The sequence below is a fragment of the Primulina eburnea genome, chromosome 15 (assembly GCF_022965805.1).
Source record: "Primulina eburnea isolate SZY01 chromosome 15, ASM2296580v1, whole genome shotgun sequence".
NCBI classification, from domain to species: Eukaryota; Viridiplantae; Streptophyta; class Magnoliopsida; order Lamiales; family Gesneriaceae; genus Primulina; species Primulina eburnea.
This window is the reverse complement of record NC_133115.1, coordinates 3,556,805-3,583,458: the sequence shown is the minus strand read 5'-3', so window position 1 is coordinate 3,583,458 and position 26,654 is coordinate 3,556,805. Positions and strand designations below refer to the sequence as shown.

Sequence of the window (26,654 nt, the reverse complement as noted above, 5' to 3'; positions counted from 1 at the left end):
AGAGCTATGTTGAGGACTGCGGGTCTAGAAAAGTAATTTTGGGCGGAAGCAGTCAAAACTGCTTGTTATATTATCAATCGTTCTCCTTCAGTGGCGATTGATCTAAAGACTTCAATGGAGATGTGGACCGGGAAGCCGACAGATTATTCTCATTTGCATACATTTGGAAGTCCGGTGTACGTTCTGTACAATGAGCAAGAAAGATCAAAGTTGGATTCAAAATCCAGAAAAATGTATCTTCTTGGGTTATGCTGATGGAGTAAAGGGATTTCGCTTGTGGGATCCTACTGTTCACAAGCTTGTCATCAGCAGGGATGTTATCTTCGAGGAAGATAAAGTAAAGGGAGACAAAGGCACACTGAATTCAGAAACTACTATTTTTCAAGTGGAAAATAAGACAGACGAAGGTCAAGTTTCTTGTGAAGCAGTACCAGAGCGCGAAGAACAAGAACATGTTGAGTCTGAGGTTTCCAATGTGAGGCAGTCAACTCGAGACAGAAGACCACCAGGTTGGCTTTCAAATTATGTCACTGAAAGCAACATTGCATATTGTCTATTATCAGAGGATGGTGAGCCATCGAGTTTCCACGAGGCTACTCAAAGCTCAGATGTATCCTTGTGGATGATAGCAATGCAAGAAGAGTTGGAGGCATTAGACAGAAATAAAACTTGGGATCTTGTTACACAACCACGAGGGAGGAAAGCCATTGGAAACAGATGGGTCTATAAGATCAAGCGTGATGGCAATAACCAAGTGGAGCGGTATCGTGCTAGGTTGGTGGTAAAAGGGTATGCTCAGAAAGAAGGCAATGACTTCAATGAGATATTTTCTCCTGTGGTTCGGCTTACAACAGTCAGAGTGGTGCTGACATTGTGTGCGGTGTTTGACCTACATCTAGAACAGCTAGATGTGAAAACGGCATTTCTTCATGGAGATCTTGAAGAAGAAATCTATATGCTCCAGCCAGAAGGTTTTGCGGAAAAAGGCAAAGAGAACTTGGTTTGCAGGTTGAAGAAATCTCTGTACGGTCTCAAACAGGCGCCGAGGTGTTGGTACAAGAGATTTGATTCCTATATCATGAGCCTTGGATACAACAGACTGAGTGCAGACCCTTGTACGTATTTCAAGAGGTCTGGTGATGATTATATCATTTTGCTGTTGTATGTGGACGACATGTTGGTAGCAGGCCCCAACAAAGATCAGGTTCAAGAATTGAAGGCACAGTTGGCTAGGGAATTTGATAAGAAGGACTTGGGACCAGCAAACAAGATTTTAGGGATGCAAGTTCACCGAGATAGAAGTAACAGAAAGATTTGGCTTTCCCAGAAAAATTATTTGAAGAAAGTCTTGCAACGCTTCAACATGCAAGATAGTAAGTCAATATCGACCCCTCTTCCTGTTAACTTCAAGTTATCCTCCGAGATGTGTCCTAGCAGTGAAGCAGAGAGGATGGAGATGTCTCGAGTACCATATGCATCAGCAGTGGGGAGTTTGATGTTCGCCATGATTTGTACAAGACCGGACATTGCTCAAGCAGTGGGAGCAGTTAGTCGGTATATGGCGAATCCTGGACGAGAGCATTGGAGCACTGTTAAGAGGATCCTTATATACATTAAGGGTATCTCGGATGCTGCATTATGTTATGGAGGATCGGATTTTACACTCAGGGGCTATGTCGATTCAGATTATGCAGGTGATCCTGATAAGAGGAAATCTACTACTGGTTATGTGTTTACACTTGCAGGAGGAGCAGTAAGCTGGGTTTCAAAACTGCAGACAGTTGTGGCGTTATCTACAACAGAGGCAGAATACATGGCAGCTACTCAAGGTTGCAAGGAGGCAATATAGATTAAAAGGTTATTGGCGGAGATCGGGCACAAACAAGAGAATGTTCCTTTGTTTTGTGACAGTCAGAGTGCCTTGCACATTGCAAGGAATCCAGCCTTTCATTCCAGGACGAAACACATAGGAATACAATTTCACTTTGTGCGGGAAGTAGTAGAAGAAAGAAGCGTTGATATGCAAAAGATCCATACAAAGGAAAACATAGCTGATTTTCTGACCAAGCCATTAAACATTGAAAAGTTTGAGTGATGTAGATTCTCAAGTGGTCTAGCAGAAACGTAAGCAGCATGTAATGGCAAGATTGAAAGGATGTGTGGAGATGTGTTTGATTCTCAATCAAATCTCCAAGTGGGAGAAATGTCGCTATGAAAAGTCAAAGGAGGCAGGCTAATCATTAACTTTTTTGGTGGCCAAATAAATAAAACGTGGTTGGCAAGTTGGACGGAGATAACGCGTTTTTAACGCGTGTTCACACGGACAAGGGGCTCTATAAATAGATCTCACTCCTTCATTCTGAAATTATCCCTTCTTCGAGTTTTCTCTCATCTTATAAGCATTTGAGTGCTTAGTTCTATATTATTTGTGAGGTGTTTGTTCTCTTGTATTAAGAGAGTGTGTGTCTCTTTGGAAACACAGTGAGTGAGTTGTACACCACAAAATATTATAGTGGAAATCTTTTCATCTTGCCCGTGGTTTTTACCCTAATTATTTTTAGGGGTTTTCCACGTAAATCTCGGTGTCCAGTTTATTTTTTATTTTCCGGTTTTTACTATCTCAAATTCCGCACGTGAGACCAACATTATTAGACCTATAAGTCATTATATCCGTCTGAATATTTAATTCTAGTCGTCGAGACACACACAACTTTATATATAAAACAAAATTAATCAGACTTGCAAATAAGAAAGTATTATAAGTTTTATCAATATGTCACTACAAGAAAATATGTCTTCAACAACATATGTTTTTTCTTTTAATAACGATTTCAACAAAAATCGTTGTCGTAGCTTAAAAAAATCCACTCATAAACAACACATAGTTTTTTAAAAACAGTTGTCTTTGATGTGTCTACGACAACGATTTTCTAAAAACCATTGTCATTTAGCGGTTTTTGGGGTCAAACGACAAAGATTTTAGAAAACCGTTGTAGATTAGCGTGTTTTTGGGACAAACAACAACGATTATCTCAAACTGTTGATATATCAAAAACGTCGTTAAATATAAACCGTTGCATTTTTAAATATATGACGGATATATTTAGCAACGGTTTTAATAAAACCGTCGTAATTTTTAAATTAGCGACAGTTTATTAAACAAACTTCGCTGATAGTCGCTTGTAAAAGTTGGAAAACAAAAATGAGTGTCATTATTTGTGAGGAACCAAAAATAACATGGAGTTTGTTTGGAGCGGAAAATGTTAGCGTTATATTATGAGATGGGACAATCGATATAAGGAAGATCGAAGAGTGCTTTAGGTAATTCAAAATTAAAACAATACCTGAAATAATTAGTATATGATACTCAACTACCATTAAATTCATGATACTATTTGTACATTTTATATATATATATTTTCGTATGTTTGATGAATAATATATCAAAATTATATATATATATATATATATATATATATATATATATATATATATATATATATATATATATTTCATCAAACATACGAGAATAAAAGTCGGCTAACCCAAAACAAACAAACAAACTATATTGCCAGCAGTAAGTGGCAGAGTGACAAAATGCCATATTATAATATTGGCAGTCATTCAAATAATTAAATCTGTACGAAATCAAAAGGACGAATTAAATGCAAAACAAGGTTTGCTACTTAAAGGAAACAAACAGCAAAGTTTCTCCCCATTTCACACACAAGATCTACTAAATTACATTTGTCAAATTCAAAAATCCAAGCCCTAGAAATCAATAACCAGAAGAATTTAATTGATGCCACCCCAATTTGCATACCCATCACATATATATTATCAGGCTGCATGGAAATCGGCAATAAAAATACTAACAATATCAAACGATCCCAATAATAAACTAAATGCAGAAATAAATTTGATTGCAATGGGTACACTGTGTGATCGTTCATCGATCAAAGGGTCCGTTTGGATCGAGCTGTTTGCACAAACCCAGATAAGTGAGATAGAGCACACGATCTTTAGCGCCGGTGCGATGGTTCTTTGTGTGTTTGCAGAAATATTTGAGCTGTTCCAGAGCGCAGCAACCCAGCAACTGACCCAGAAGCAAGAACAGCCAATTGATGGATTTCTTCTTGTCTGCGATTATGGGTTTCACGCAGTTCTCTTGTTCGCAGTACCTGCAAGTGGGTAGTGTGGGGTTCATCCAGATTTTAGGGGCTCGATCGTGCATAAGGGATTTGTTTTCGGCGATGAAAGTCCCGATCTCCATGAATTTCTGCCGCAGATCGTACTCCATGGAGTACTGGCGCTCGCATCTCTTGCAGTGCACGTCGCCGCTGATGGAGGAGATTTGCTTGGAGAGGAGGTAACCGAGGCTGTACACAGTGGCGCGGCGGTTTGTGGCCCAGGGGTATTGCGGCGGGACTATCTCGCTCTTCCCTTCTCGGGGGGAGTACTGGGAAGTACTGCTGCGCCTCGCGCGGGTCCTCGATGGGCCGGTAGTCCCACCGGAAGCTCCGCTTGTGAAATGAGGAGAAATGGTCTCCGAAGGGATTATAATAGTCGGTGGATTGGTGAAGAATGAAAGCGGGGCAGGTGAAAGATGCGGTGAAACCGGAGGCTGCTGCCATGGACGCTGCGGCAGAGACTGCCACAGCGACGACGGCGGCGGGGGAGGAGGTGGTTGATGCTGCGGAGTGGAGAGCTTACCACTGCTCTGGCGAGGGAAAGAGGACAAAGAAAGAGCCAACAGATCATTTTCACTCTCTTCCTTTTCTTGATCACGAGGAACCGAAGGGAAAATCCTGGGGCTGGGAAAATCCTGGACGTTGATCTTCCTCTTTCTGGTGATCTCTTGGTCACTAGCCATGGCCGAAAGAAGAAGAAGAAATGAAGCAAGAACCAGCTAGGGTTTATATGAAAGAAGAAGACAAATGGAGAAAAGTTTGTTAGAGATATGAGGGGAGTGGTCGGTCTGTTTGATTATTAAAAGATAAAAAAAAAATATTCCATTTTATTTGAAATTTAAATATCAAAATTGTAGATAAAATGGGTATCTGATATTTGAAAACCAATGAATTTTGGAAATGAAGGGTTTCAGTTACAATAATTAATACAAAATACGTATAAATAGATAGATACATAGCATGCATGTCTGTATCTATACTATATATTAGAGCGAGCACCTGACACTGTAGCGCGCGCAGTCAGGTGCTCCACTCATCCCGTACGTATACTCCCCCCAACTTCTCTAACAATTTATTTTTTTGAAATCAGGATAAGAACAAAATTCCATGCAAATCTCATTTAAATATCACATCTCGTGTGGATTCTAAGTATTGTTAGTAATTAAAGAAAGTTACAGTTGGCGAGAGGCTAATTGAAATGAATATAGAGACTAGATTAGATACTAGAGGCAAAAAAGATGACCCGAAAATTTTCTAATAATCCTAATTTGCTACTTTATTACGTATATGTTTGGTCCAATTTTTGGATCAAGTTCAATATAAATCATCTATATTGATTTATCATATATGTATCGTAAATTTATAGTCATCTTTATCTTACACGTCGAACTATGATTTACTTGAAAAAAATTTAGATAAATGACATTTTATCGGAGATTACTTATCTTAAACCAAGACTACGAATAGCGGCGGAGCCAGAAATATGACTATGTTCGAGCTAGAATTTTAAATTCTAGAATCTTTTAATATTTTAAATTGATTCACCCGAGCTAATATCATCTTAATCCAAAATTTTAGCCCGGATATCAATACATGTGGCTCCGCCACTGCCTATGAACTATATACGTAGTTATGATCTACAATTTTAAATTTTTCCAATTATTCACTTCTTAATATATATATATATATATATATATATATATATATATATATATATATATATAGATATATATGTATATAAAGAAAAGCAAGACAAAGAGGTATATTGTTTCGTAAGATAAAACCTAAAGAGTAGATCTCATGTGAGACCGTCTCACGGATCTTAATCTGTGAGACGGATCAACCCTACTCATATTCACAATAAAAAGTAATACTCACTACAAGAAAAAATGCTTATGGTGACATTCATAAATGTAATCATATTCAATATTTAGTGGCATTTAAGTTTTAGTGACACCTCCAACAAATGTCATCTATTCTAATGTCGTCTTAAACTTACTGACATTTTTTAATGTCATTATAAGATGTTAATGACAACTTCATACGTGTTACTAATAATTCATATAATGACAATTAAAAATGTCAGGAAAACTCATATTTAAATACATTTATAGATGCCTTGTTATTATAGTAACAAATTTATATGTCAGTTAAAATCATTTATAATGACAACTAAAAGTGTCGTGTATGTTATTTATAGTGACAATAACAGGATCGAAGAAACTCGTCTACACCAGTACTATAATTTATAAATGAGGGATTATTAGCTTAATTATAATGGTGTTTGTCTCAATTCAACGTTTCACTCCAACCCACTATATATTTGTGTTTTTCAATAAATTTTTACGTAAATATTTTGTTGAAGTATATGTATATGGTCAATTATCTATAAATAATAAAACATGTTCAAAAAACATTTATTCGGCGCGGTTGAACTTATCAGTGTGGTTTACAGATTACTGTGTCAGTTAAGTGGTTTACTCGTATGCATCGTAAATTCCCACGTCTTAAAAGAAAAACATGTGCGAAAAGAATTAATGATTCATGGATGCAAATTATTGCCGTATCTAATGTTTGAATAGGATTTATTGTGGAATGATAATACGTACATTACACAGGCAGCCATTTTCTAATTAATTACAAAAACTTATGTGAGACGGTCTCACGGGTCATATTTGTGAGACTGATCTCTTATTTGGGTTATCCATAAAAAAGTATTATTTTTTATGCTAAGAGTACTACTTTTTATTGTGAATATGGGTAGGGTTGACCCGTCTCACAGATTAATATCCGTGAGACGGTCTCACATGAGACTCACTCCTAATTAATTTACTTGAATGATTCAAAGACACTATTAATTAATGAAAAAAATTGTGCATGTATGAGTTTTCAATGCGAACCTGTCTTTTATCGAAGTATTGAACGTTTATTCGTCCCCCTAACACAGTCCCAATTCCATGAATATGATAAGTTTATCGGCTATCTATTTACTTCCATTTTTTAATTTTAGTTAACAATTAATGCATAACTAGGAGTGATATATGGTACCGTACCAAAATTATATACCTTATATCATATCGATAACTACGGTATAAGAAAAATGGGTACACCGAAAATTTGGGTGCATGTAACTAGTATATCGATTATAGCGAAATTGTATGATATTCCAATATTTTGGTACGATATCGGTATATATCGTTTAATACTGAAAAACTTTACAATTTTTAATTTTATAAATTTATTGTATATTTTAAAAGTTTTTTTATATTTTTTCGGTATTCTGGTATATATCGAAATTTTCAAATTTCATACCATTATCGTAACGAAAAATTCGGTATCGTTATCGTATCATACCAAAATCTTCGATATACTGAAAATTCGGTATTTTTTCTCATCCCTGTGCATAACAATAATCTATTACATTATTTGAGGAAAAAATAAGTTTTTTTTGCCACTAACGTACCTCATTTTAGGTTTTACTTCATTAATTTATCATCAAACTTTGGCATTGGTGTAATAACCTAACGTCATATACAACTCATCATTTTTTAGCATTACTTCATTACTTTTTTTTAATTCCCCGTTTTTTAATTCCCCGTTGGTATTTAGACACATCATCAAATTTTCTCGTGTGATGTCGGAAGTTCAGTAGAATAACTAAAAATTTCGGTATTTCGATATGAATAATATCAATTTTTTTAAAAAAAAAATTGGTATAGACAGTATTATATTGATATCATACCAAAATTTCGATACATCGAATTTTTTTTGTTAATAACAATATGGAATTTATGTCGTACCGAAATTTTGGTACTCATTTTTCGGTATAACATAAATTTTGATACTGTATACTGTATCGAACCAAGACTACAACCAACATCAGGGGTGTGAGTGTGAGCTTTTTGACCGCAGACTCGATTAACTCGATATGTTATCGAACTTGAAAACTAATACTTGATTGGATTTGAGCACACTAAATTTATGTTTGGTCGAGCTCGAGTAATATGATACTCGAACTTGAATCAACTCCACTCGACTGTACCCTAATGTGTGTAGATTATGTCTGAGTGTGTGGATTATGTGTAAGGAAAGACTCACTTAAACCGAAAATTATCCGACCAAATCGAATTATTTCGAAAATTCGATTCAGTTAATTTGAAAAATCTATTTTAATTTTTTTTTTTAAAAATAAATTTGATTCTGATTATTATTATAACAATGTAGATAAACAGAATCAACAATTTTATTTTTAAAAAAAATTATTGAAAATCTTGATGATTGTAATTTTCACTGATTCACTGTGTTGGAGTTGGACAGCCGATATTGACTCACTGTATAAAAAAAACATCGATTTTTTTCTCCTTCCCGTGCCCGCGAGCAATGTACTACCAATTGGGATCCGGAAATGCTAAATGATGACGTCATTTTTATACGATCTTTTCTCTTATTTTGTAAATAAAAATCGGGAAATCCGAGTTATAAATCAGTTCATTTTCCTTCATTTTTTAAAAGACAAAAACTTCTATACGATTGTCTAACCGAACAATTTGTGAGACCGATCTTCTGTTCCACTTGATATTATTTCTTGTACCTAAAATATTAATTTACACTATAAATATGTATCAAGTTCTAAAACAATTCAGTGGGTTCGATTCGGTCCAATTTTTTTTTTGTTAATTCGGTTTGAACCATGGTTTCTATCGAACCAACCGAATGCTCGCTCTCGCTCGGAACACAAATCCGACACATTTGTAAACAGGGACTTGTCTTTAATCTTTTGGATACTTTTACCTATTTGAACCACAACACTTTTTTCTTTCCTGGCAAGACTTGAGCTCTCTACTTGGGCAACCAGATGTCTCTATTCAATCTTGTTTGTTCTCCGGTTCAGGAGCAGGTAAACACTTCGAAGCCGATTTTCTGCTGTTTATCTCAAGTAGTTGGTTGAGGCCTATTTTCCCCAATTCGAAGCCCTAAATCGTAATGCGGTAATTGGTTGTGTATCTAATTTGTTATTTTTTTTAAAAAAAGGTAACTTAGCCAAAATAGTGTAATCACGAGGAGTTGGATTCTGCTATAGTTTGTAGTTTGAAGGTTTCATAATTTATATACCCGAACGCTTTTCCTTGTTTTTTGTTGCAGTTAGATTTGCTGAAAATGCAGATATTGGCATTTTGGGTTGTTGTTTACTTGGAGACAAGTGAGATTTTGGCAATTAGTTAATATTTACTAAAATTTCAGCACGATTTAGATGTAAGAACATGGTATTTCTCAAGCATATGGATAAATCATCTGTTAACTGCTTATCAACTTGAACTTTTTTGTTGAGAATTAGGTACCTACGGCTATGGTCTATATTTTGAAAAATATGATGCTCTCCTTGCTTCATATGTTGATGTTACTGACAAAAGATATTTCCGATTCCACCATGTAATCGAGTGTATGTGTTTATTTTAGAGTTTTTCGTATGTAAACTACGGGTTGTGTCGAATTGCTGTGTTGCCTTGAAAGAGGAGAGACTTTTGTTGTTTGTATGTGAATGTTGTTTAGGCTTCCATACAGGAGTCTGTTTCTACGGTGTGAACCATCTTGTGTTTTGTTTGGAACGCTATTTCCATTAGTTGGCGGTGTACGTGAATTGGACATGCAGTTGCTTATATAGTTTCACTTTTCAGGACGACTTGGCTCTGCAGAATTTACATGGACAGCATTGTAGATTCTCTGAGTAGTGCATATCAGGAGTTTATTGCTGCAGCTGCGGGTGCTTTGGAGGCAAAAGAAAGTTCTAGTGGCCAAAAAACTCCAGCCACTGATGCTGCGCTCGAAAACTTTAAGCAGCGGTGGGAAATGTTCAGAGTTTATTGTGATCAAGCAGAAGAATTTGTAGAATCTGTGAAGCAAAGAATAGGGTCCGAGTGCCTTGTTGATGAGGCCACTGGATTTGTTGCTAGTAAAGCAGGACAGACCGTCCAAAGTGGTCTTCTGCCTATAAGTGCTGTACGATTGGAACAAATGAGCAAAGCTGTTCGGTGGTTAGTGATTGAACTGCAACAGGGATCAGGAATCGGAGGTGGTTCATCACATCACAATGCTGCTGCTCCCTTTGATGCTAGATTTACCGAAGACGCGACTCAATAGGTAATCCGATTTGATCATTACACTACTTGTTAGGCTTTCTTATTTATGAATCTGTTGTGATCGCATATAATCGGCTTGATATCTTGTACGAAATGTTTGTTCTGTTCTCAGATGGAAAGTTGCTTAGCATCCTTCAATTTATGAAAGTAACATTTAGTTGCAATTGGATTTTAAATGATAATTTTGCATTTCATTGTTTATATATTTGAGAAGAATACAATATTTATAACATCGACAATAATTTTCGAGATAACCCTTGCTCTCATCTCCTTTCAGTTTCAACCTATTTCTATTGCAATGACGTGCATTGCTGAATATTAATATTTTTTCTTAGCCCCAATATTCTTAACACAAGTATGCATTTTTTTGTTTTCTTGTTATAAATATTTTATCGTGTCATCTCATGAGCCAAGTTAAACCTTAGTAGATTTTAAATTCACTTGGGGGTGTACTTGAATAAATGAATTTGAAAAAATTCATGGATTTCGATTATAGTTTTATTGTTTACATGGAAACAACAAATCAAATCATAAATTTAGATCCTTACTTATTAACACATTAGTAATATATCGTATACTGTATTTCAAATGACACAATGATCAGGTGAACTTGAAATTTATCATAATTAACATAAAATATTATATAAACATGTAAATGATGAATTCGAAGTTTATGGTCTTATCTTCTCTAGACAACAAAAACATATTTGAAATCTATCATTCCAAACACAATATATATCTTACTATTCAATTAAAAATTTACCTCTTTTACTAACTAATTTACAATCACTTTGGTGAAGCCTTAATTAATTTTAAGAAATACTCTCAAATCCTTTTTATTTTATTTTTGTTGGGATGCAACCAAAGTCCCACATTGGAAGATCTAGAGAAAGATCATGGGTGATGTGTTAATAAAGATGGATTGATATCTTCATTGGTATGAGACCTTTTGAGTGGTTCCAAAAGCAAAACCATGAGGGTTAAAACCCAAAGTGGACAATATCATACCAGTGTGGAGATATATGGATTCCATTGGTCCTAACAAGTGGTATCAGAGGAGCCATGGTCTAGATCGAACCGTGTGGGTGGAATCCTCGATACCTAAACGAAGGAGGTGAGAGCTCTCGGTAAAAATCCTTCATTAAACTCTCGATGTGGTTGATGCTCCCGGTATTCATGTAAGACGTGCGCTCCAACGCAATGAAGTGGAGTAACCTCGATTGGAGGATGAATAAGGCTTGAGGGGAGGCTCGGACCATGAGAATAATGGTGGAACTTCGTTTGAGGGGAGGATTGTTGGGATGCAACCAAAGTCCCACATTGGAAGATCTAGAGAAAGATCATGTGTTAATAAAGATGGATTGATATCTCCATTGGTATGAGGCCTTTTGGGTGGTTCCAAAAGCAAAACCATGAGGGTTAAAACCCAAAGTGGACAATATCATACCAGTGTGGAGATATCTGGATTCTATTGGTCCTAACAATTTTCCCTCAAACTTATCTCCCATAATATACCATCCGCTATCATTTATCCATTATGTTTTATATGAGCCACCATATATTTGATCAACACATCCAAATTCTTGAATTTTCTAATATTTTTTATCCAAACTATTACACTTAATAATATATATACGTAATTATGATTTTTATATAACACACGCATTATATATATATATATATGTGTGTGTGTGTGCACGTGCGCTCGCGCAGGGACGGATCCAGGAATAAAAGTTGAGGGGGGCTTGAACTCAATATGATAAGTTATATATTATTAAAAAAAATACATTATATCGTTCAACAAAGTTGTGCCCTACGAGATTTTAAAACATAAAATTCATCAATAATAGAATTTACATCAATATGTTTAGCTAAATCTCGTTCAATATAGAGTGTCAAACAATCGGCAAGAAAGTCATCCTCCATTTTATTGCGAAGTGCCGTCTTCACATGCTTCATTGCTGAAAAAGCTCGCTCAGTAGTGGCAGTAGACACAGGTAATGTCAAAACAAGATGAATCAATCTAGTCAACATAACATAAACACTTGACCGTCCACTCTCGGTCAATTGCTGACACAACTCAACAAGTGTAGAAACCTTTAAATTCTGCATCACATCAAGTTTATAATGTATCAATTCATACTCCAAAGTAACAATTTCTTGATCTGTGAAATCTCCAGGATAAAACTTCTTCGCAAGCTTGCAAATATCATCACTGTTAAATGAGTCAAATGAATTTTTAGGATCTAAAGCTGTACTAAGAGAAAGAAGTTCCACCGATGACTCATTGAACCGAGTATTTAACTCCATCAAAATGAAATCTATTGCTGCATTAAAAACATCAAAGTGGTAATGATGTTCTATTGTAGTTTGCCGACAGGAACGTCCAATCTTATATAGACAATCAAGATCAGGCACATCAATTTCATTTCTTGAGCAAAAAACTTTAACTTCCTGAAGAAATTCATTCCACCCACATTCTCTAAATTCTTGAAGGCAAGTTTTGGTAGTAGTGACAAATGTGATAGCAGTCAAAATGTCTTGAGATTTTTTTTGAAGAATTTGACAAAGAGTATCTGTTGTTCTCATAATTTTATGCATTAAGTGCAAAATAAACACAAATTCAAAGCTTGCCATGTTTCTGTAAATCCCCCGAACTTCAGCCTTAGCTCTTCCATTTGGAGAATGATCACTGAGAACTTCAAAAACTTTGCAAGTTGCAGTGTACATACCTATCAAGCTTTTTACCGAATCATAGTGAGAACTCCAACGAGTAGCTCCTGCTCGTTGCAAATTACCAATCTGGTTTGCACCACTTCCAGAATCACGTTCTCCAATTGACAACATATACTCAATTTCATTTCTTTGTGCAGTATGTAATTCAGCAATGCGCTTAGTAGAAGAAGTGACAATATTAACAATATTGTCCAAATGAGAAAAGAATTCCCAAATAACACTAACATCCTTAGCTGCAGAAACCAATGTCAGTTGTAAACGATGTGCAAAACAGTGGACATAGTATGCATAGGGACAATCTTTGAGAAATAATGCTTGAAGTCCATTCCAGGCTCCACGCATATTGCTAGCACCATCATATCCTTGGCCTCTGATTTTCTTAACATGGAGATCATGATGAACAAGAACATTTGATATCTCATTTTTCAAATTCATTGAGGTAGTGTCACTAACACTTTTGATGGCAAAAAATCTTTCTGTCAAAATCCCATGATTGTTCACAAACCTCAATATAATGGCCATTTGCTCTCGTTTAGATATATCTCGGGCTTCATCAACAAGAATACAAAAGTATTTATCTCCAACTTCTTCACGAACCATCTTTCGTACTCTATTGGCCATAATATGTAAAATCTCTTTCTGAATTTCTGGAGCGATATATTGGGCATTTTTTGGAGCATTCTCAAGCACAACTTCATCAATTTCTATATTCATTTTTGCAAAAGCCTTCACCAATTCAAGAAAATTTCCACGATTAGATGAAGATAGAGATTCATCGTTACCTCTAAAAGCACAACCTTGAAGTGCTAGCCAACGAACAGCTACAATTGAGGTGCTCAAACGCAGACGATTTTTCTCTTTTTCCTCTTTAGATTGTGCATGCATCACTTTATCAATATGTTGTGAGGGCCTCATCAAATTTTCAGCCCTTCTCTCACACATAGTATGAGGTGAAGAAGCTGCAGAACCAATATGGGAAAGAAAAGCACATGTTTTTCCTTGGTTTACCCTTTTCCAATTGTCAAATCCTTCATTGACCAATGCCGAGATATTAGATGAATTAACATCATTCAGGAAAAGAAAGCAATAGAAACAATATGCCTTATTTGTTGAAGGCGAATACTCCAACCAATAAAATTTCTGAAACCATTTTTTCTGAAAACGACGATTCTGGCTTCCAAATTTCGTACCTGGATACTCCAACATATCTGGTTGATAAGGCCCCATATTTAGATATGAACGTCTTATCTCATCTCGTACATTAACATGATATTCACATATCTGTTTTCTTTTTCCCGGATCTCGTTCAATAAAAGTAGACGAAGACTGATGATCGTCTCTAGGAGAGGAACATGAAGGAATTTGGATATTGGGAAATAGAAGACTTTCACTGGATTGATGTTGCATTGTAAGGACCGTATGAATTGAAGTATCTTCACTAGCTTGACGATCTCTCTTCTTAAAGAAAGAAGATATCAATGTTTTTCCTTTCTTTGCAGCAGATTGATGTTCCATTTTCAAATAGTTCAAGTTATAATCTTAAACAAGAATAAAATGTATTTGGTCTCATCCTTATAAATGGTCAGTACTTGATTGGACGGATGTACGACGGTTTTTGGAACAACCGTCGTCATTAGCGACTGTTTTTTGAAAAACCGTCGCTAATAGCGACTGTTTTTATTCACATTTGAATAAACCGTCGCTAGTAGCGACGGTATAATTAAAACAGTCGCCGATCCCCATCGGCGACGGTTGTACAAACCGTCGCAAATATTAGCGACGGTTTGAAAAACCGTCGCTAAATTTTTGAAAATGGGGTGGGCTACAGCCCAGTACAGCCCTTATATCAATCCGTCTCTGCGCTCGCGTATACGCGTGCGTGCATATGCGTATGTATATATTGGTTTTTCTGTGTGTATTGAGTAAATCATTAAGATTGACTAAACGATAAATACATCTGGCAAGGTGTTATGTTGGTCGGTCAAATTTTATTTTTTTTTGGCTAAGATTGCTCCTATGGTTCCGATATCCAACTCTAATCAAATTGATTTTTTAAACTGGGAATAGCAACGATCATCCATGAATTAAATTACAACTCAACTTGCAAAAATTTAGCAGTATCCATGACGAGGGCAATGACAACTGTATCTTTCTTTATATTATCATCATAAAAATAAAACACATACACACACATGTGTGTGTGTGAATGCTGACTTTGTTTTTAGTCAATATTGAGTAAATACTTTTTCATTATGATCTAAATAAGAGATTTGTCTCACAAAACAGATAAACCAACCTTTATCAGTCGTACATGGTGAATTGCTGGCGATCCGGGAAAGAATTCTTCTTATCTACGATAAAGATTTTACTGATGTACAAGTAGCATCTGATTCTCTATTGACAGTGCAAGCAGTCACTATCGAACAAGAAGATCTTGGCTATATTGGACTTTGTGCAACAGCTATTAGATAGCGTTTGAAGAAACCTGTGACATATGATTGCATTTATGTCTATCGATCGTCGAATAATGTTGCTCACAATATTGCTTGTTTTGCTTTTTCTTCACCTTCATCTTTTGTTTGGTTGAATGGTGAATTTCTTTTTTGATTGATTAATCTTGTAATAGATGATTTGAATCAATAAAGTTACGAGTTTTATCTTAAAAAAATTAGATTTATATGCATTTAAAGCATAAATAAATATATTAGAATTCTATCTGGCGAGAAACGGTGTGATTTTCCTATGAATATGTGACTTATAAATATACATATATTTATTTAAAGAAAATGTATTAGCAAGTACATGTTGATCTAGACATTGTACTTTTTGTAAAGGGTACATTTGAGAAATTAAAGCGACATTTTGAAGTCAACACCACAATAGATAGATTATTAATTACAATAAATGACAACATCTCGTGGATACGAAAATTCGATGCCACCCTAACGACAATTTACGTCGGATGTTATATCATATCGAAAATTATATATCGTATCGTATAAAAAATTATAATATATGGTATCAAAAATTATATTATATATTATATATCCTATAAAAAAAATTATAGTACATATAATTAGTATATCAACTATATCGAAATTGTATTGTATATCGAAATTTCGGTACGTTATTGATATATATCGTTTTATACCGAAAATTCATTATTTTTTTTATCACCCCTACAATTTACGAGAGTATAGATGAGACATAACAATCGTCTCTCTCAACTGAATGGTTTCCTAATTTTCATACATAATTTTAGTTTAGAAAAACAAAATTAGGTTTTAATGAACTTAAACTTGTAAAATTATCCCCTTAATTTGTTCCGTCTAATTCCTTTTGACGAAATTTCACATTGCGATCGATGTGATTATTTGTCTTAACTAGGGCGTTGTAAAAATTCGTATTATCAAAAATTGTTCACTGATCACAGTTCTTTTGAAATCATAAAATGGAACCATTCTAGATAAACAAAATGTATGATCGACGGATCGTCGTTTTATCAAAAGTTTTAGTTTTGGTAAAGATTTGATTTACTCTATTACTACCATATATAACTTTTGGTAAAACACAAAACGTTCGGTTACGATTTACTCTAAAATAACGATTTTTTTCCAGTTATTCTACATTCTATGTAACCTACATAAATATATATAGGGAAATAAAAGTAAAATTCAAATTTTTACGATGACACAGAGTAAATATATCATTCTATTATATATATATAAATAATATATTATATATATATATATAATATATTATTTATATATACTCTATGTCATCGTATATATATATATATATATATGGTTTATTGTTATAATTGTTTTTTTTTTCTTTGGATAACTCAATTAATGCTTTAAATGATAGATTTGCATCAATTTGACTTTTATATATATTACATATGGAGGGTATAAAACATCTCGATACTTCGAGCGTTGACAAAAAAAACTCGTGGCCAGGATTCAACTCGATTGGATTTAATTTTTAGAGTCGAAAAACACTCCAAATAATCCGTATTCATTATTATATATAGGGTCATAGATCTCATATATAAGAATAAATATGGAATATTATTGGATACACCCACAATTCATTGGATCTAATGACTAATCATCTAAAAGTCAAAAGACAGCAAAATTCATGGGAAGTCTAGAGACATACATACATACATACATATATATATATATATATAGTTTTGATATGTTGTACACCTACCGTGCACATCTATGTGAGCACCGATGAAGTGTCACTCATCAATTGGATGTGATGAAATATAGAAAAATTGCTCATCCAATGGGTGAGTGACACCTCATCGGTGCTCACATAGGTGTGCACGGTAGGTGTACAGCATATCAAAATATATATATATATATATATATATATATATATATATATATATATATATATATATATATATATATATATATATATTGCAACGTGGGGGTGTTGACTTTGAAACATTGAATATGCACACGAGTTGCTCTCTATCTCTATATAAACTTAGGTCAGAGTTTGTGAAATTTACAGCAAAAATTAAACCAAGAATAAGGCAAGTTTTTTGTATTCAATATGAGAATCAGAGCCTTTTTGCCCTTCTTCCTTCTCTTCCTTATATCGGTAAGCTTTCTAAATATTCCTCTAATCACTTAATACTCATAATAAAAATTCGATATAACGGATGAATGTTCGATAAAATTCGGTTTGTTTGTTTTATTATTTTGATTTTGATTTTATTTTCTTGTTTTTCAGTGTTGTTTGAGTGATGCGAGAAAAGACGGTGGAGATTACTGGAAAAAAATGATGAACGGCGAGCCTGCGCCTAAAGCAATCAAAGACCTAGTTAATCGAGATTCTGAATTGGATCCCAAGAAAATCCACGCAAATCGTTTCGTCAGAGAGTTTGACAACGACCCTAGTTTCATAGTATATCACGCACAAGAACCAAGTCCTTGAAGTGTATTTGAGTCCGAGTCCGAGTCCGAGTTCGAGTTGGATAAATTGGATCCCGAGAAAATCCACGCAAATTGTTTTGTGACAAGAGTTCGACGACGATCTTGTTTTTATAATATATCACGTTCAAGAACCAAATCATTGAAGTGTGTTCAAGTCCGAGTTTGAGTCCGATAAATTAAATATTGTTACGACATATGTTTTCATGTATGTAAAATTGTGGATTCCATATGTTTTCATGCATCTAAAAAAAATTTGTGGGATTTTCACTTCCGTGCTCTAAATTTGTATGGTTTCGTGTTAGCTTTGTTGATTGACCGTGAGATTTGGTGATCTAAATATTATAAATAAATGTATAAATGTTCGTGGTGTTAAATTAATTTCTTATTTTTTTTATGTAGATTGATTGTAAATTAAAACTAAAAATCTAGATAAAGATTAGAAATGTCAATGAGGTGGATATGAGACGGGTATGACTAAATCCAAGACCCACTCCAGAAGAATTTTTTTACCTATTACCTGCTCCACCCCGATTAAATATTCATCTGTCCCATCTCGAATACGAAACGGGGCCTGATATACCCGTGAGACCCGAATTTTTAAAAAATAAAAACAATAATTTTATTTTCACATGACTGACTTATGAAACAGACAACCCTCTAAATACAACACAATATAAAACCAATTCATGTCTTCGACCACACTTAATAATAACAAACGGAGTATTTTCACGACATAATGAATTAGATAAAAAAAGAGTTACTAGCTCTCTAAAAAAATATTGACATCTCCAAAAATAAGTCATAAAATAACTTAAACAACAATATAAAATCAGATAGTAGACAATATTCAACATATTCTTCGGGATCATCTTTCTCTTCGTCAAGAATGGTGGTGCAAGTTGGTAAACTACTTTAGGAATTAAATACAAAATTAAAGAGAGAAAGTACATTAAAAAAATAAAAATGTAATTTAAAATGAAAGTACAATAACAAAATAAAACTGTGATTTATTTACCTTTCACCTCACCTCACGACCATCTTCACGAGCACATTAATGCCTCCAAAGTCGTTGGATTAAGTCTAGTGAGATGAGGACCAACTATTATTTCACTATTGCTAAAATCAGATTCTTATACAACAGTTGACATTGGAATAACTAAGACCGTTATGGTTGAGGTGAGCTACTAAAAAAATGAAAATTAATAAAACCAAAACCGTAGAATATTTATATCCACATATGTGGGGCGAGTACGAGACGCGTATTATAGGACCCATGATCCGCTCTCTATCGGATGAGTCTGAAAAATTAGACCCGAAACTCGTCCCATAACCCATTAAGTATGCTCAAACCCGCCCCATATAGTATTTATTTATTTTTTTAAACCTACGTATACAGTAAAATATATTTTATGATATTTTTTTATCAAATAAAAATGGGTTTGTTTTTTTTTTCCTTTTCCGAGAGAGTTATATTTGGTACTGAAAAAAACTTGTGTAGGACAGTCTCACGGGTCGTATTTTGTGAGACAGATATCTTATGTGGGTCATCAATAAAAAAATATTACTTTTTACGTAAGAGTAACTTTTTATTGTGAATATCAGTAAGGATTGACCCGTCTCACAGTCACAAGAGACAAACTTTTTAGTAATTTAAAAATTATATATGTGATATCAAAGTTAGTTATTTTAAAATTTTCAACCATAACAATAACAATATGGTAAGTATCGAATGTGAGCGAATGCGAGTTCCATCTTTATATGTGTACAAAAAATAGTACAATATAGATTTTCACTTTTATGTCATAAGTTGTAATGTTGTGTGGTTTTATTTGAAAAATAAATAGTTAAAAATCTTTGGATAAAATAAGACAACGAAGATCATATATGTAAGTATTTTTGGTATTACAAGACATTTTTAAGCTTTTATCATCATAACTGGATAAATGATATAATACTGTAAAATAATTTTTTTAAAAATATTTTTGTATATGATTGTCTCGACGTAGCCTCTCCGACGCTCAAATCAGAGATTGAGGATATAAAGAAGAACAACTAAGATTGCTGCTGAAAAATAATATATTGAATGAATGATTGAGACACCCAAACTTGATATATGGACTTTCCACCTTGGTTGGAGATGAGCTAAGAGCCCTACATGTGGTCTGAGCCAGTGGGCCCATAGGGTATCAGTATATATTTTGTTATTTATATCATTGAACTTTGGGACGATATATTTAGGAAATAATAAAATGTGTAAAGATATTTTGGTCTTTCAAAATATTTAAAATTAATTATTCGATAGAAAGCTTTTTTGATTAAATATTAAAGTAACGTGAACATCAATTAAAAAGATAACTTTAAACTATTTTTTTGTGAATTGATATTATTTTAACAGAATTAAATTATTTCATGTAAAAGAATTTTACAAAGAAGAATATAATCAAATGTATTTTTAGAGTAAATATAATGATTTTAGAATTTCCCATTTTTAAATATAATATTTTCAATATAAATTCGAAAATATTAAAGTTTTTTGAAAAATGAATATTTTTTATTATTTTTTCATTAAGTCAAAAGCGCTCTAGAAAGTAGCAACTCTGTGAAGCTATTTTTGTCAGCAGATCTCAATAATTGAGATCAAATGGACGGTGAAGATCAAGAGTTAACGCCGGTTGCACCGGATTACCGTGAGGCTGCGCCGCAGAATAAAAAAAATAAATAGAGATACACTCGAGTCGAGCGGCGGCTGGAAAAGTGTTCAGCGTCCATGGAGGAAGACCGAAGAGATTCCACCGGAACCCCGCCGACGCCGGCAATAGATGGTCATGCTCCGGTTGCGGAGCCTTTGACGTCGTCTCGGAGAAGAGGTGGTGCACAAAAACGAAAATCGGCCTCCATCAATAGCGGCGGCGGTGGCACAGATCCTCAAGCGGCGTCCTCTAAGAGACAGGCTCGGGAAAAGCCTCCCGTGGAGCCTTTTCTTCAGATCCACCTAAATGGACCTTGCACTAGGGCTCGAGTTCAGCCTAACAACGGTGATTGTTTATCTCTGGAGGTGGCGGATGGGAAGGTCGAATCGGAGGCGAAGGCGGAGGAGTTGAGGAGAGCTAGTGAAAATTGGGAGGAGTTGGAGGCAGAGATTGAGGCTGAATACGAAGCTATTATATCGAGAGACGCGAATGCCCATGTGGTACCTATTCATGCCGGTGAGTGAGTGACGATGTTTGCACGAATAATTATTTTAGCTTCAACCTTTTGTTTGGACTTATGGAGCTGCGCATGTTTGTGCGATTGAAGATGTTTTTCAAAGAATTTGGTTTTTTGAAACTGCTTAATTGTCGGATTAAGGGGAGTGAAGTGTTACTTTGGTGAATTTGAGAAAATGCAATGACTGAACTATATTTGGCACGTACAGTGAAGTATGTTCACTTCTGAAGCTTAGTTTTCTGGTCTTGGGGACTTATGGTTTCAGAAAATTGGGCAAGGTTGTTAAATTCATATCTGTTATCACAGAATCTTGAAATGCAAATCTTTGTGTGTGTGGACACTGGACGGTGGACTTGAATTTGTTTATTTAATTTAGTTAGGTTTTGCTTAGGAAAACATGTTGAACTGTTGGATAAACGTTTTTTCTTGTTTGATTACCTGGTCGGTTGTGCAGAAAAAGTACTGGGTACCCGTGAGAATGTTCTGTCCATTTCTAAGTGAAGGTAACTTTTTTTTAAAAAAAAGTTCAGTATTGTTAATATAGGTCACTTTGTATGTTCTAGGTTGGTTTTCTTGGAACAAAATCCACACACTGGAGGAGAGGATGATGCCTTCTTTCTTCAATGGGAAATTGGAGAGTAGGACTCCAGAAATATACATGGAGATACGCAATTGGATAATGAAGAAGTTCCATTTTAATCCAAATTCTCAAATCGAGTTGGAACAACTTTCCGAGCTCACAGTTGGAGATTTGGATGCTAGGCAAGAGGTGATGGAGTTTCTAGACTACTGGGGTCTGATCAATTATCATCCGTTCCCAAAGAATGAACCTTTCACCGATGCTACTGTTGATGATAACGATGACGACGACGACGACGAAGCAAGTAAAAAGGACTCTTTGGTTGATAAACTATTTCAGTTTGAAACAGTGGAATCATGGACTCCTGTTGTTACTAGGACAAATATGGAGATGCCTTCCATGTCATCTGGATTGTTACCTGAATCTTTCATTGCTGAAGAATTGAATAAGTCTGAGGGACCTTCTGTTGGGTACCATTGCAATTCTTGTTCAACGGATTGTTCCCGGAAACGTTATCATTGCCAGAAGCAGGTTTCTGTCTCTGGCGCTGCTCTTTCTTTGTGTTGAAAGTTTGCTCTGGCAGTTCGATATTTTGTGTCATGCTTTTATTTGTTATAACTTATAAGCGCAAATTAATCTTATTCGGAAATTTAAAGGTTTGTGTGTTCGTCTAGTCATATGTATGCTCGACAATCAAAATGCAAATAATTGTTTTTAGGAGAAGATGATGGCAAGCTTGTTCCTGTATGGACTTTTATTCAAATTTTACCCATCAGGACTCCTGATGTGTCAAACAGATTCTCTCTCTAGAGAGAAGAGAATAGGGGTTTATTTTGTCATATTAATAATCACCGACTTCTCGTTTTTGCCTCCATCGAGACGAGGCTGTAATTTAGCTGAAATTTAGAAGAGGTGCAAATGCAGGACAGTTATGGTTTCTTCTGGGCATTTCTATTTTGTCTTGTATATTGGCAAACATTGTTGGATTCCAAGGGAATCACTTTTTTGCTTACTTATTAATCAACAATAGATGGAAGGAAGTTTATGAATATTATTTGCATGTTAGGAGAATCGACAATTGCTATGTGGTTACCGATTTTCTACTCTTGTGACTATTTATGGAAGTTGTGAACTTTTTTCAAGCATTTATAACCTCTTCATCTGTCTTTTAGGCAACTCTTAGATTGTTCTTTAATATTTCATTTGGACCTTCTTTTGTTGGCTCCCCTTATTTTTATAGTCGTTGCCATTTATTCATACCTCCAAAATTCTTTCTGGTTTTATTTATCCAAGGTTGATTGTTTCTTCCCCTACATCTTTCACGGTAACTTACATGACTGCTGAACCCAACTGAGCACAGGCAGATTTTGATTTATGTGCGGAATGCTTCAACAATGGAAAGTTCGGCTCGGACATGTCCGTGTCGGATTTCATTCTCATGGAATCAGCTGAAGCCGGCGGGGTGAGTGGAGGCAAATGGACAGATCAAGAGACACTTTTACTCCTTGAAGCGATAGAGTTATTCAGAGATAACTGGAGTGAGATTGCTGAGCATGTGGCCACAAAGACAAAAGCTCAGTGTATACTGCACTTTGTCCAAATGCCAATCGGAGATGTGTTCTTCAATAGTGATGATGAAAACAATGTGGTTCCTAAAGAAAGTGGATTACCATTTTCCATTACTATCGAAAATTCATCTCCTAAAGCTGACCACGACATAGATACTGATATTAAAGATGTCACTGAGAAAACAGAAAATGAGGGTGATGCCACTGACAACCAGGCCTCATCCAGCCCAATGGAAATCCCAAAATCAGAAGAAGTTGATGATTCACATAAGAGTCTTGAATTTATGGAAAACTTTACACAGAAAGCCCTTAAGGACGCATTCGAAGCTGTGGGTTCTCTTTCTTCACCAGGGAATAAGCTATCATTTGCTGAGGCGGGTAATCCAGTGATGGTATTGGTATGTGGATTATATTTTCCTTCTCTCTCAAATTGAGTTAACTTTTCATGTATTTGCTTTGGTGTATGAACTACTTATTTGAACACAAAACTGGCTGCAGTTAGCTTATATTCTGTAAATCCTACATCTTTTTTCGTTTGCTCCCAACCCGGTCTATTTTCTTTTCTAGGCAGCATTTCTAGTGCGATTGGTGGAACCTAGTAATGCAAGTGCCTCAGTTCATAGCTTTTTAAAAGCTTTATCTGCCAAACATTCCAGCGATCAACTCGCTGCTAGACACTGTTTACCTTTGGAAGACCCACCAGATGACAAGAAAAAGCTGGCAGACTCTGAAGGGTTTGTGAATCCCTATTCTTGTCATTCCTTAGAATATGCATACTATTATTGATTTCAATCGAAAAAATTTGCAGTGCTGCTACTGAAACTGTTGAGGATGAAATTCTAAAAGATAGGAATGAACATGTTGAAAAGCAGAATGAGGAAACACCTGATTCAGCTGTTGAGGGTATCAGGATTCAAGATGATGGCAAGGAAGAAAATAAGGAATCTACCTCTCAAGAACATAAAGGAAAAAAGGATGCTTCCTCTGGACAGAAACTCGTTGTTTCTACCAGTAGTGACAAATCTGAATTTCCAAGGAAACAGTCTCTAAAAGATGCTGAAGCATCCAGTGTTTCAGCGTCACATATCCATCTTAATTTCAATCATGTGAAAGAATCAGAAAATGGAAGTTCAGCTGTGGAGTTGTGTCAGTCTGAAGCTCCTCCGAAAAATAAAAATACTGAGCTTTTTTTTATGTCAAATTCAGTGACGAAAAAAGAAAAAAGCACAGGTGCAATTCAAAATTCTATTTAGCACTCTTCCTCATTTGCAAGAAGGTTTTGGAGTCTCACGAGTAAATTTATGGAAATAATTTCTATTTATCACCTATTCCTTAACGAGTGAACTGGAAATTAATATTGCAAAAACCAGTTAGTTATTAATTGCTGTATGCTGAAATTCATCTCCATAATATGTTACATTACGAGGCTACACTTTGATTTTCGGCAAAAAACGGGGATTTTTTTTTTTGTGTGCGTGTATCTTAAGTTGCACAACGGCACATAAATGAATAACCTGGATTTTTCGCCGAGAACATGCGGTAACCTATAAAAGAAGGCTTGTTAGCATATTTTTCTGGGAGAATCTTATTGGATGCCTTCAATCGAATGCTAATGCAGGTGATGAAGAAGTTAAAGAGCATGTTGGTGGAAAGAAGAATTCCCTGGTTACTAAAAATGATCTTGATATCAACAAATTAAACCGTGCTGCGGTGACTGCCCTTTCAGCTGCAGCAGTGAAAGCAAAGCTTCTAGCAGATGAAGAGGAAAGCCAAATTCGTCAGCTTGCCATATTGCTGGTAGAAAAACAGGTATTATAGCCACTAATATATACACTAGTATCCTGCTGATGGAGCTGCAAATGGATTTAATAATTTGAGTCATATCTTGGATCATTCACACTTTTGTAGTTCACGAAGTTGTTGTGCAAGAGTCCAAACAAACTTGATTTATTCGTGAGTGGAATTTAAAGCTTGCATTAATCATTTGTTATGGAAAGTTGTGCTTCATAGCTACTCGTTGAACTTTCAATTTAGAGCTCTATTATGAACATGATTGAAGATATGCATGTATTTTAATTTAACAAGTTCATTTTTCGAACTCGCTTATTGTTACTCCAAAAGACGGTCAAAGCTTAGGATTGGAGTCAATAAAATATTCTTGAGACATGACTTTGTATTTGGGATTTGAGCTTCATTTTTTCGTTTCTGTGATCTGTGATAAAGTTTGGCACAATAAACTTCTTGAGCTCTGCAGGATCTCTCTCACTGCTTTTATACACATATTTCTATGCTTCCGTTGATTGCTCAGACTTCCTTATTCGCAGTTGCACAAACTTGAAACAAAATTGGCTTTCTTTGGTGACTTGGAAAATGTGGTTTTGCGTGTTAAAGAACAGTTGGATAGGTCAAAACAGAGGCTTTTCCAGGAGAGAGCACAGATTATTGCGACACGGCTTGGGATGCCAGCATCTGCTGCTCGTCCTACTTCGCACCACTTACCTCCTAACAGAGCACCGGCACCGGCGGCTAATTTTCCAAACCAGACATTAAGACCCTTGATGGGAACGAACACTCTAAGACCACCTATTTCACGACCAATAATGGCCCCAAATCCTGCTTCAAGCCCTTCAATGCCCATAAATGCTGCAGGAAGTTGGATGCATCCCAATTCAGATAAGTTCTCTTCATTTGGCTCAAAGTAGTTGCTTAAGCATGTTTGGAGAAATCTTTCCTAGCAATGTTACTATCACATGCGCCGAGAAGTTCTTGATTGTAGAATTCTTAGCATGTATTTTATTCGAAGTTTGCGATAGCAACAATATTGTCTCATACCCGCGAAGAAAGAATAGGAAAAAGCCGTGAATTCCTTCGAGTCAAGGACAGAATGATTGATTCTGCTTACAACCTTTGTACTAGTTACGTATAGATTAAATGACCCAAAATTATTGTATTAGTTGTGCTAGGCAATTCCAGGTACAATTTATGTATTCATAAACCCATACTTGAGCTAGTTTTTCACGTATTTTGCTCAATAAATATAACTGATTTTTCCTTTATATTCATGCACTGGCTCTTTCCACTTTTAGGCCAATGTTGGGCAAAGGGTGAAATCCAATATTTAATCAAATGGGTTACCAGCATTCTTTCTAATCTGCTGTCGCTGCCAACATACATTGAAGTAATAAAAGATGAAACTAGAACTGAAAGGAAGATTATATCTGCATTTTACATAAGAAACAGAGGGGCAAGCCAATTTAGAGACGGACAAATTAATTTATTACGGA

General features: G+C 35.3%; 4 protein-coding genes across 9 annotated transcripts; 2 read left to right on the top strand and 2 right to left on the bottom strand.

The window, feature by feature from the left end:
* Positions 1-3,786: 3,786 nt before the first annotated feature.
* LOC140815170 (uncharacterized) lies at positions 3,787-4,882 on the bottom strand. The gene has a single exon (XM_073174282.1). The coding sequence runs from the start codon at positions 4,871-4,873 to the stop codon at positions 3,950-3,952; it is 924 nt and encodes a 307-aa protein (XP_073030383.1). The 5' UTR covers positions 4,874-4,882; the 3' UTR covers positions 3,787-3,949.
* A 4,092-nt stretch (positions 4,883-8,974) lies between these two features.
* Positions 8,975-10,511, top strand: LOC140814111 (mediator of RNA polymerase II transcription subunit 32-like). Of its 4 annotated transcripts, XM_073172987.1 has the most exons (3): positions 8,975-9,087; positions 9,333-9,443; positions 9,866-10,511. In XM_073172987.1, coding segments are annotated over exons 2-3 (465 nt in total). In that variant the 5' UTR covers positions 8,975-9,087; positions 9,333-9,441; the 3' UTR covers positions 10,329-10,511. The 4 variants fall into 4 exon arrangements, with proteins under 4 accessions (XP_073029088.1, XP_073029089.1, XP_073029086.1 ...); XM_073172988.1 differs by lacking the exon at positions 9,333-9,443 and having other exon boundaries at positions 8,977-9,087; XM_073172985.1 differs by lacking the exons at positions 8,975-9,087; positions 9,333-9,443 and adding an exon at positions 9,157-9,178.
* Positions 10,512-12,687: 2,176 nt separating this feature from the next.
* On the bottom strand, positions 12,688-14,578 carry LOC140814400 (uncharacterized). Its single transcript, XM_073173362.1, has 2 exons — positions 12,962-14,578; positions 12,688-12,816 (listed from the first exon to the last, which is right to left on the bottom strand). The coding sequence occupies exons 1-2, from the start codon at positions 14,576-14,578 to the stop codon at positions 12,688-12,690; spliced, it is 1,746 nt and encodes a 581-aa protein (XP_073029463.1).
* Positions 14,579-20,686: 6,108 nt separating this feature from the next.
* On the top strand, positions 20,687-26,426 carry LOC140814313 (SWI/SNF complex subunit SWI3D-like). 3 transcript variants are annotated; one of them, XM_073173256.1, is made up of 7 exons: positions 20,687-21,221; positions 21,786-22,333; positions 23,163-23,768; positions 23,938-24,104; positions 24,179-24,600; positions 24,989-25,179; positions 25,767-26,426. In XM_073173256.1, exons 1-7 carry the CDS (start codon positions 20,783-20,785, stop codon positions 26,070-26,072), a joined length of 2,679 nt encoding a protein of 892 aa, XP_073029357.1. In that variant the 5' UTR covers positions 20,687-20,782; the 3' UTR covers positions 26,073-26,426. The 3 variants fall into 3 exon arrangements, with proteins under 3 accessions (XP_073029357.1, XP_073029358.1, XP_073029356.1); XM_073173257.1 differs by having other exon boundaries at positions 25,762-26,426; XM_073173255.1 differs by having other exon boundaries at positions 20,689-21,221; positions 25,695-26,426.
* Positions 26,427-26,654: the final 228 nt, after the last annotated feature.

Coding starts and splice junctions, on each gene's coding strand:
- LOC140814400 (XM_073173362.1), bottom strand. CDS start 14,578: ATGGAACATCAATCTGCTGCAAAGAAAGGAAAAACATTGATATCTTCT. Junction 12,817..12,961: donor GGGGGATTTACAGAAACATG/GCAAGCTTTGAA, acceptor CTTGCCTTCAAG/AATTTAGAGAATGTGGGTGG.
- LOC140815170 (XM_073174282.1), bottom strand. CDS start 4,873: ATGGCTAGTGACCAAGAGATCACCAGAAAGAGGAAGATCAACGTCCAG.
- LOC140814313 (XM_073173255.1), top strand. CDS start 20,783: ATGGAGGAAGACCGAAGAGATTCCACCGGAACCCCGCCGACGCCGGCA. Junction 22,334..23,162: donor GTTATCATTGCCAGAAGCAG/GTTTCTGTCTCT, acceptor AACTGAGCACAG/GCAGATTTTGATTTATGTGC. Junction 25,180..25,694: donor TATTGCTGGTAGAAAAACAG/GTATTATAGCCA, acceptor CCTTATTCGCAG/TTGCACAAACTTGAAACAAA.